Source organism: Alligator sinensis, unplaced genomic scaffold (genome assembly GCF_000455745.1).
Source record: "Alligator sinensis unplaced genomic scaffold, ASM45574v1 scaffold872_5, whole genome shotgun sequence".
NCBI lineage: Eukaryota > Metazoa > Chordata > Crocodylia > Alligatoridae > Alligator > Alligator sinensis.
In genome coordinates this window covers 200,145-210,272 of record NW_005842730.1, presented here as the reverse complement: position 1 = coordinate 210,272, position 10,128 = coordinate 200,145, and the positions used below count along the sequence as shown (strand labels likewise).

At 52.5% G+C, this 10,128-nt stretch overlaps 1 protein-coding gene across 1 annotated transcript in view; it reads left to right on the top strand.

The window, feature by feature from the left end:
• Positions 1 to 6,496, top strand: part of LOC102380207 (cytochrome b561 domain-containing protein 1) — a 9,391-nt gene extending 2,895 nt beyond the window's left edge. Inside the window, exons 2-3 of the mRNA XM_014525033.2 lie at positions 414 to 451; positions 2,447 to 6,496. Coding sequence (XP_014380519.2) covers positions 414 to 451; positions 2,447 to 2,950 — 542 coding nt within the window. The 3' untranslated portion in view covers positions 2,951 to 6,496. The remainder of the gene's footprint in view (positions 1 to 413; positions 452 to 2,446) is intronic.
• Positions 6,497 to 10,128: the final 3,632 nt, after the last annotated feature.

Here is a 10,128-nt window from a genome sequence, read left to right as displayed (position 1 = left end):
GGTCTCCCGGCTGCCCCGGGCAGAGGGGTTAGGGTTAGGGGATCCAGGCCTGGGAGTGGGGTGCCCGGAAGGACGGCAGTGCTTGCAAAGGGCCACCTGCCCCCCCGGGGCTTGTCCTGGTCCCTCTCCCGGGGGAGGGGAAATGACCCTGAACTCCGAGGCGATGCAAACAACTGAAGGCGGGTGGGGATGAATTGGAGAGAATGGAGTGTGTCTGCCCTGTTTCGCTCTACTTCTTAAACTCCCCCGCAAAATATAAATCAGCCCCCAGTGTGAGCCAGACCTCTCCTGGGGTCTTCCGCAGGCAGGGGATAGGGATCGTCCCCGCAATAGGAATCGCGCTGAGCCCATTTTGCAGAATTTGCGCCTGGCATTGAGCCCTGACTGCTAGCGCTGTTTCTTTTCTTTTCTAGGTCTCTTTTCTTGGCATCCTGTGTTCATGTCAATAGCGGTAAGTTGCAGTCCATCCCCTCTCCCCACCCCCACCACATGCACACCTTGCACACATGCGCACACACCTTACACACACGCACACACCCCCACCTTTATGTCCCATAAACATCCCAAGCTTTATATCTGCCTTGCATCGCTTTTGGGGATGTTAGCGTGCAAATCTAGCTTCCCTTGCCAGGCTCCTGCTGGCTTGGGAACCAGATGGCACCTCCCTCAGCAATATGTATTCATTTGACGCTAGAGAATCATAAATCTGGGAGCGATGCACAGTAGCAGAATGGGCCTGTTGGGTTTGGGCTGTGATCCACTGCAGGCACCCGCAGGAAATGCCGCCTTCCTGAGGACTTGCATGTCTGAGCTAGCTCCTTTTCACCCTGAAGTTTGATTCCCAGAATTTTAGTGTGAGTGTGGTGCTCGGAGAGAAATGTACATAGTATTTCTCCAGTAAAGCAAATGATCTGGTGTCTGTAATGATTTTATTGCCTTTTGCTAGTCAAGACAGCACCCTCTTGAAGCCTAAGTGTACATCAGTCGCTCTGCTCTTAGCTGTAAGCAAGCTTTCCTTGGGTTTCAGACTCATTTCAGAGCTCCTGATCAGGGTGCAAGCTGACTGAAAGGGATGGCATGGGGCAAAGGGATTTTCTTTGGAGCAGAATGGCTGCTAGCAAGCTTTGGGAAGATGTGCTGTGCTGCCGGGGGATGCTGAACATCCAGTAGGACGTGAATCCCCTGAAGTTGCCAGAGTTGGGGTCTGTTTCCCTGACATGAAATAAGAGATGAGAATTACTCAGATGGGTTGACTGGACTCCAGTCCCCAGTTTTCAACACCTAATTTAAAAACAGCTCTGAAGGAAAGCAAGCAAACAGACAACATTTAACTCAAACTCCAAACCTCCAGGGAAAACTTCTTGCCTTGACAGGCCTTAGGGCAGAGATGTCAGAGCCCCCAGAGCTTGTCGTGGCCTGGACCACCCACCTCTGTGGGCTAGATTTGGCTCATGGGGCTCACTGCTAGTGCTATGCTGGTGTTAATCCCTGCTGTTTTGCTATAGCTCCAAAACCCAGTGAGTTCACTTTGCTTGCCTCCCTCCCCACCCTGATCCACTGCTGACATTGGGAAATGTAGCCCCTGTTGGAAGCCAGCATCAGTGGCGGGGAAAGAGATGAGCGTCAGCAGTGTTAATTCCCTGGGTTGCAGAGCTGTGTTGAAACAATGGCTCTGGTAGCTGTAAGTACAGATGCCACTTGGATCACCACTTTGGGGTTGCCCAGCTCGTGGGAGGCCCTGCAGTCTCTATCCAGCCCATGAGAAGTCCCTAGGGCCCCCATGAGTTTGACATCCCTGGCTTGGGGAACAGCCATGCCCTGAAGATATCCTTAAAAAAAAAAATCTGGCCAGAAATTATTGTCTTGCATCTTCCCCACTTCCTGCCTCTTCTTCCTACTTCTTGCCCTAAGAGTAGCAACATGGATAGTACCAGGGAACATCCCAGCCAATGGGGCTCATTCTATACCCAGGATTCACCTCAAAATGGATTTTTTAAAATTAAAAATACCACCTGGAAAGAAATGGGCAGTGCATGCAGGCCAAGTGCAGCTCACGAGCACTGCTGCTGTTTCTTATGGAGCTTGACTTGGAGTTGCAAAGCCCCAACATTGATGATCTCTGCATAAGACAGCACAGGAGTCTGCATGATTTGCTAAAATCATTGTAATTCAGGAACAGAAAATAGCTTTCCACCATGTTTACGCTGACCTGTCTTGTCCCTTGCTGGAAGGATGCTCTTGGCTGTGGTCATTTAATGACTTGGCTTGTGAAAGCTACTCAGGTCTGGAAGTATTGACTCTCTGTCACCTGTCTACAGTGCCCTTTGTGACCTTCTGCCTTGGGGATGACATGCTGCCCCAAGCAAGTCCCCTGATAAGTGTTTCTGCTAGGAGGGTTGTTGTGGTGCCCACCTATTCTGTTGCTAACAGCATCCTGTATCCCCAGTTCTGCCTGTGCATGACCGAAGCCATCCTGCTCTTCTCGCCGGAGAACTCTCCATTCTGCTTCTGCTCCCGCAAGGTGAAGGTGCGGCTCCACTGGACTGCACAGACATTGGTGATTGTGGCAGCCACGCTGGGCCTGGGCTTCATCATCTCCAGCAAGAACCGGAGCGAGTACCCGCACTTTGTTTCATGGCACAGTATCCTGGGCATCGTGACTCTCATTGCCACCTGCGGGCAGGCTCTTTGTGGGCTTTGCTTGCATTTCCCCCAGCTGCTGAGGGTCTCCTCTGTGGCACGTCTAAGGCTGTACCACATTGCCTGTGGCCTGGTGGTCTACCTGCTCGCCACCTTTACTGTGGCCCTTGGGATCTACTCGGACTGGTTCCAAGCACAGATCAAAGGGGTGGCCTGGTATGTCTGCCTGGCACTGCCCTTCTACCCAGCCCTCGTGGTCATGAACCAGATCATTAGCATTTACATCCCAGCAAAGAGGGGGAATATCTGAGTGCTGGCCTGTGTTTCTGCCCATCCCAGGGCCGGAGCACCAGCCTGCCCCTCTCCTTTTGTTACAGGGTGTGCACCTGTGTGCAGTGCGTGTTTGAGGGATATCCCTGTGCCTTATACTGATAATGTGTTTCCCTTTGCATATATAGTAGAGTTTTCTAGTTTCCAGAGTTTGATCTGTCCCTTTATTTCTCATGAAAGCACTTCCACATTTAAAAAAAAATATAGGGGAGCCTGGGATTTGGTGTCCAGCTCCTGGCTCAGGTCGGGTCTCTGCTGCCCCCAGAAGCTGGGATGGCTCTGCCTTGCTTTCCTGGGGTAAAGACCCTACCCATTGGTGCAGGGTGAATGGCCCCTGGGAGTCTGCTTCAGTTTGATGCTTAGACCTGTGACAAGTGAAAAGGTTAGGCAGGAGGATGCCTGAGTGAATGGTTGCTGGCACTTGGCAATAGACCCAAATTTGTCTTTAAGATGGATGCATTTTTAATCTGGGTTTTTCACAGTCTGCCCTAAGGCTGCAATCTTTGCTGTGCCTGGGAGCTTACCACAAAATCTGAGGCCCCAGTCCTAGGGCTCAGGGGGCCACTGGAAGGGTATGTTTTGATGCTGGATGAGATGGGGAGTGACAGTCCTGGGCCTGTTTTGTGGTCAGTGAGGTGAGCTAGTCTAGGCATGTGGGCAGGTGCCTCCATCCTGTGCTAATGGGAGTCGCACAGCCTGGTGGCACTGATGCAGGAAGCTGCAGTCCTGATGGACAGGCGGTAAATGCGCAGCAGGTAAGTGAAGGTCTCTGCTGCATGTGGCCATTGGTGCTCTGCACTTTTCCAGTTTACACACAGACTGGTAAAGGAGTGGTGGGGTGGGCACCGGGGACTGGGATTTTACCTTGGGCACCGGGGAGTCACTCTGGAGCCTCTGGTTCCAGTGCAGCCCTGCTGGAAAAGGGGCTGTTTCAGCAGCTAGTTGCAATACCTGCTTTCTGCACCTTGCTGCCTTGGGTGGTGCCAGGCTGTCTGCACCTTGCCTTGGAGCAGAGGCCAGGGGGAGTTGTGTGTACCTGGGCTAGCTCAGGCCAGGGCTGCTGTAATGGGAAGACACCAAGCTTACTATTTCTGTGGTTTGCTAGGGGGCTGGGGAGGGCTTTGCTGATGTAGCCCACAGATAGATTTATTAACTCTTGGGGCTTTTTGACTTGCAACAGCATGGTCTACAGTTAGCAGCAGAACTCCTGGGGCTGTGTTTAGGGTGTGAGCCGGAAGGCTTGCACAGATCCTGTTTAAATATCCTGCTGTGTATCATCTCAGGATTGTAAGGGCCTTCTGCCTTCAGTAGCTCAGAAATGAGGTCTTGCATTGCACCTCCTGAACAGGGGTACTCTCCTTTTTGGCAGTCTGCTTCCCGTTTCATTTGCCATCAGTATCACCAGTGCCAGCGTGTGGGTCTGTGCATGGCCCTGAAGGAGGAGGAGGCTGATGAACCAGTTGTCCATTTAACCTCTTCTTTCTTTAATACTCTTCAAAAGCGGGGTGAAAGGATGAGTCAGGGGCAGTTGTGGAGAGGCAGGAGAGCAGCCTGGGGTGCTAGCCCATTGGTAGTATGCAACAAACACCCAAGCACCACCCCAATAGGGTGATTTGAGATTTGAACCTGGGATCCCCAGTGGCGCAGCGCTGAGCTGAAGGAGTAGCTCTGCTAGGTGACAGCTTTGTAGGTTGCTCTTCTCTGCAGAGCACAGCCACTCTGCTAGTGCGGGTGACGCTTGCAGGAGGAAGGAGCTCGTAGCTGTGTGCATGGCGGGGTGCCTAAGAGGAGAGGGGAGGAGACCCACGTGGTAGTTTTGGTGCCCTTTGATCTCTCTGGGCGTCATCACTGTTCTGCATAAACCCTTGTGCTGTTTTCTGTTCTGTCCGGCCCAAGAGGAAATGAAACAGCACAGAGATGTCTGTGTGGACTGCCAGCGGTGTCTGTCTGCCCCACCTTCTCTTGGCCCCAGAGCCCTGTGTTTGCAATGGGACCTTCTGAATTAACCCCTCAGACCCAGGAGTGAGCAACAGACAGGAGCAGTCAAGTACAGGCTTCCTTTTTGACTCTTTCTGCTCTGTTAACCCCAACAAACCCCTCCTCATATTTGTGTTAGGGTGTCCAGGGATCCTGCCTGAGCTGATCCTCTTGCAAGCTAAGCCTTGCCTGCTGCTTGGGAGTGAGAACTTTTCCCATCTCGGGGGTCACTGAAGGATGGTAACAGGCCATTGCAGCCATATTTCTTTCAGGTGGTTTGTAGCCTTCATATCGAGGGTGCTTCCCTAGGAGATAGGGGAGACCTACCCTCCGCAAACCCAGGGTTGGGCCTTTCAGGGCCCTACGCTAATATGCGCCTGTCCTAGTGTAAGGCTTTCTACCTCGGGCTCCTGTTCCCAAGTGGTTCTTCCTGGCTTGCCACAGGGTGCTCGCTGGGCTTTCTCCTCTGCAGCTTTAGCCACACGGCCTTCCAGTTTTAGGAACAAGCTTCTCTCATCCTTTGTGTTTGTGTTGTGCAGCACCTTGCACAAGGGGACTCCCATCTCTGTTAGGACCCCTTGGTGATATGCAAGTGTAGGATAAAGAAGCCATCCCTCCTTTGGAAGCCCATAGAAAGCAGCAGCTTTCCCTGATGCTGCGGGGGAAATCTTAGGAGCACTGCACCTTGCTCCCCACCTTTCAGACCCTGATGGTTGCCATCAAGGGGATGCCGTCCACGGAGATGTTAATTGGGGCTGGGGTTTGTACAGCAGCATGCAGGTTAGCAGGTCATCAGGCACAGCGAGTATCGCAATGTCTGCCTCCATAGACCTTACTGTGAAGGCCTTGTCCCTGTCCATGGCAGCAATGGAAGTGCACAATAGCTAGGGGCAGAGGGAAGCAGGTAGGCAAGTGACGCGGTTGGACGGACTGATGGGGGCACAGATGGACTGAAGAGTCCCTCGGTGATCAAATCCCACAGCCGCTGGCTTTCGCTGTTCAGACTTGGATGCCAGCTTGCTGAGTGAGCCAGTATCCTGTCCTTGTAACTGCCAGCTTTAAAAGTGGGGCTCTGGGAGTGGGTAAGAGAAAATATCCTGGCTGGTTAGAGGTGTCTAAAAGGCCTGTAGAAGGACGTGCAGGGGGGGATGGGGGAAAGGGAGACACAGGGAGTAGGATTCAGACTCTGTGAAACATGATAACTCCAGTGATAAAGGCTCACAAGTAAAGTGGGACAAGGGAGCGTTTTCATTTTCCATGATCTCAGCCTCCCGGCTACTTCTGATCACGCTGTACAGCAGCTTGAACCCACGGTACTTCTCCAGAGGACTTCTCCCCGCCCCCCGGTCCGAGTCTGGACATAGCCTCTGTTCCTCTGGGGGCTGCTGAATTTCAGATAACACTGTAACTGTTCAGAAATGTGTTTGGCCTCTGTATCCTGTGTGTTGTGTGTCAGCCTGTACTCTGTGCACTTAACCTGTGGCCCTCGAACAACTGGGCTTCATTGTGGGACGTACTTTTTGTGTATAACGAAGAAAAGCATTGGCCCCAAACCTGCCTGCTGTGTGTTCTGTCTGTATGCGCGGGGGGTGGGGATGTGTGGCAGTGTGGTATGTGGGGTGCTTCTGTGTGTCCCAGCTGGACACCTTATGGTGCGGGATGCTGGAAGCCTTTTGTCTTTATTTAAAACAGGGCTGTCCAAGTGATGATGCGTGGGCTGCATGCAGTCCCTGAGCGGTTAACCTGCAGTCCCCGTGCTCCCGTCATTACTCTCCTGCTGCTGCTGCTGGGATCTCCTGGCTCCCCCTTCCTCCTCCAGCATCTTGTCTCCAGCCCTAGGATCTCTCCCTGTTCCTCGTTAGGCTGCTGTGACTGGGGATCCCACGCTGCCTTTTTGCCTCACTTTCCCCTGCTGTAAGTGGGGTTCCCCTCACCTGTCTTGCACAGCTGGTGCAAAACTTAAAGGACCCTTTGTGATCAGAGCATGGTGGAGGGGCCAGGCTCCAAGGGCAGAAGCCTCTAAAATGATCTTGTTGCATTTGGTTCTCGAATGCAGTAATACTGTAGCAGCCCACAGCTGTCGCAGAGCTGGTGGAGCTGCAAGAGGAATCGGTGACATTCTGCTCTGCTTTTGCACCTGTCCTCGGAGGCTCTCAAACACTTTACAGCCATTAATCAACTAACTCTCTTGACCCCGCTTCCCCTTGCTGGCCGGCTCTATGACCATGTCCACAGGGGGTGCACGCAGATGGAAGGTTTGAAAACTTTCAAAGTGTAACAGGGTTTGAAATGTTTAAAAAATGGAGCGTTTTGGCTGCGGCTGGATGTACAGCTCCCTGCCGTGACCTGCTGCCAGCACCATGCCAGTATGCAGGGTAAGACTGAGGCTTGCCAAGAGTTCCCTGCAAATTAATGGGAACAGAGCCCAGATGTGCCGATTCCCCCTGTTCGTCCTTCTGAGCTCAGTTTGAAGTCAGGAAAACAAGAGCAGTGCCCATGTGGGAGAGCTGACAGCACTGAGGGCTGAGATCAGTGTCAGGGAGCTCCTCTGATGGGCACCCGGATTTCCTCCAAGGGAGAGGAGGAGGAAAACAGCTTCTCCGAAAAGCAGGGGAAGACCCTGTGTCCCATGGCAGACACGGTTGGAACATATTGGGATGCGTTTGTCTGTGGTACTGACACGGCCTTTATTTTCACAGTCTCTGAGCAGCTTGTGACCTTTAATATGTTTATTCTGAAGCCCGCTCCCGCACCGAGAAGCAGGATAGTGCTATGATCCTGAAGGTACAGATGGGAACTGAGTCAGAGACACTAAGCAACTAAGGGGTTGTGGCACCGTGCTGAACTGAACCTTCGTCTTTCATGTGCCAGGCTTGCATTGCAAGCAGACAACAGGCCATCCTTCCTCTCATCATGCCCACGATACGTTGGCCTGTCAACACCACTGGTGCTAACAGCGGGACCCTGCCACTGCATCTCCTTGGCACCAGAGAGCATGCATGGCTCAGGCTGAGCGTGGCTGAGATGGAGGATGCCGACTGCCCAGGAGGAGTTAGCAGTTCCCTGGCTGCATTCCTGGCTTGGGCGCAGACTGAAAGGAGTTGGGGGTGCTAGTGCGGCGATGCCCCATGTGGGGGAGCTCTTGGCAAAGGCTTGGTGTTGGTTGAGCTTTTAGAGTGCCTGGAAGGATGCCCCCTCTTCAGGGTGACATGAAATATTCCACGGCTCAGCAATACGGCGAAGGCTCATCAATCCTGCATGTAAACCCCCCTGACTCAGCTGCAGAAAGCAGTTCCCTCCACGCTTGCTCGGGAATATGAGGGGAGGCTGGGTACAGCTGTGCTGTGCTCCCTTCCTGGGGAGGAAAGCTGGGAGGGAATGAGCAAGCTGCCGGTCTGCAGAGCTTGCTCTTGGAGCATGCAGTTGCCTCTCCCTCCACCCCTCTCCATGCTGCAGCAGCACCATTAGTGACCTAACACCAGTGTCCTTCCAGGCAGGGCCAGAGGCCAGGTTCCTTGAAGGTGTGCGAGAGTCCTGGATCACAAAGCTGCCCTTGTTGCTGACATGGAGTCATTCACCATCACTCTTCGAGCTTGGAGGTTGTCCGCCCAGATGGCTCAATAATGTGTGAAACAGTCATCCAGAGGTTGCCGTAACACAGCAGAATCCCGCAACCCAAGTGGGGAAAAAAGGATTATCTGATGGGCAGTCCCCCTGAAAGGATGGAGCAGATGCATGTCTCCTCTCCCCAGATGTCCCTGGGTCACCCTGACCTTTGGGTGTTATCAGAGCTGATCTCCTGTGGCCTTGTTTTTATGGACCATCTTCTTGTGAGGGAATCAATGATTTGCCAGTGGGGTGCTAGCTCTGTTCAAGCGTTTGGCTAATCTTAACCCATGTCCCCCTGCTAGACCCTGGGACCATTGATGGCTATCAAGGCCAATCTCTTGTGAAATGCCAGGCCAACATTTTTTACTGTATGGAAAGCAGATTACGAACCTCCACGTGGCAGCAAGATGAGATACCAGTGCAGGTGGAGGTAAGGTGATGCAAAGTTAGAGCCCTGTACGAATGCTTGGAGGGCTGGACAGCAGGGAGCTTTCCCATGGTGCCTCTCAGCCAGACCAGGGGGAGAAGTCATGGTGACTGCAGCAGCTGGGTACTAGCATTCACTTGCCTTAGACCCCAGCTGGGCCATTGCAGCTTGCTACTGGGAAACATTGCTGACTGCTGTTCTAGAGCAGTAATTCTCAATCCTTTTAGACTCAAGGATGTGCCAGGTCTGAGCTTTCCATCCTTTATTTGATTATGGAAAAATAAAAGAGCAAATCTTCTGGTACAAAGAGCTCAGGAAGACACAGCAGGGTAGAATGGTCTTAACACTGGATTCTTGTAGGAAATCTCTGGGTTTATTTTGGGAATCGCATGAAAGTGTTTTGCACAACAACTGTGCTAATATTGCATGGCACCCTTAAGAGTCTTGCAGCACCTCAGGGGGCTGTGGCTCCCTGGTTGCAAGTCTGTTTTAGAGATTCAGCGGACGTGCTTCAGGTCTAGAACATGCTGCTGGTCCCAGGTCTGTCACTAAAGGCATAATCCCTCCATAATTAGCAAAAGTACCTCTGCCAGTGGGGAAACAGCAGCCCCTCCTTGTCCCTAGCACATCAAGATCAGGTACTTCCTGACCCCTGGTACCTTAGCATCTCGGCTTAGCAATTGCCTTGACTAAGGCAACTGTGCTCTTTGCCTTAGTCATTTTTGCAGTCCTCCTCTGTGGGGTGGGGAAGGTCTATTATTCCTTGGACCTGCTGCTACTCCTCCTCTTCTCAGAGTTGCTCGTTGGGCAAAGTTAAACCCTGCAGGGTTTCAGTTGTATGTGCTGCAGTTCTCTGTAGCCTGATGGCCACAAGTTAACTGAGGAATGGTCCAGAGCAGACCTCATCCTTTGACAGACAAATGAACAGTGGAGCTTGGTGGGGCCTGTCTAGCAAGTGAGCAGGGACTGCTCAGTCTGCTTTTTTTCAGCTTGGAGTGAACATGCTATCCTTTGAGATGGCAAAGTCTAATCTTGGCTTCCTCTTTGCTCAGTAGTGCTGGAGATGGTACAGCTCCCTCCCCGGGCGGGGCTGGGATTCACTTCTCTCACTAGAAGACTCCAAGTCATTTTCATCCCAGCACAAG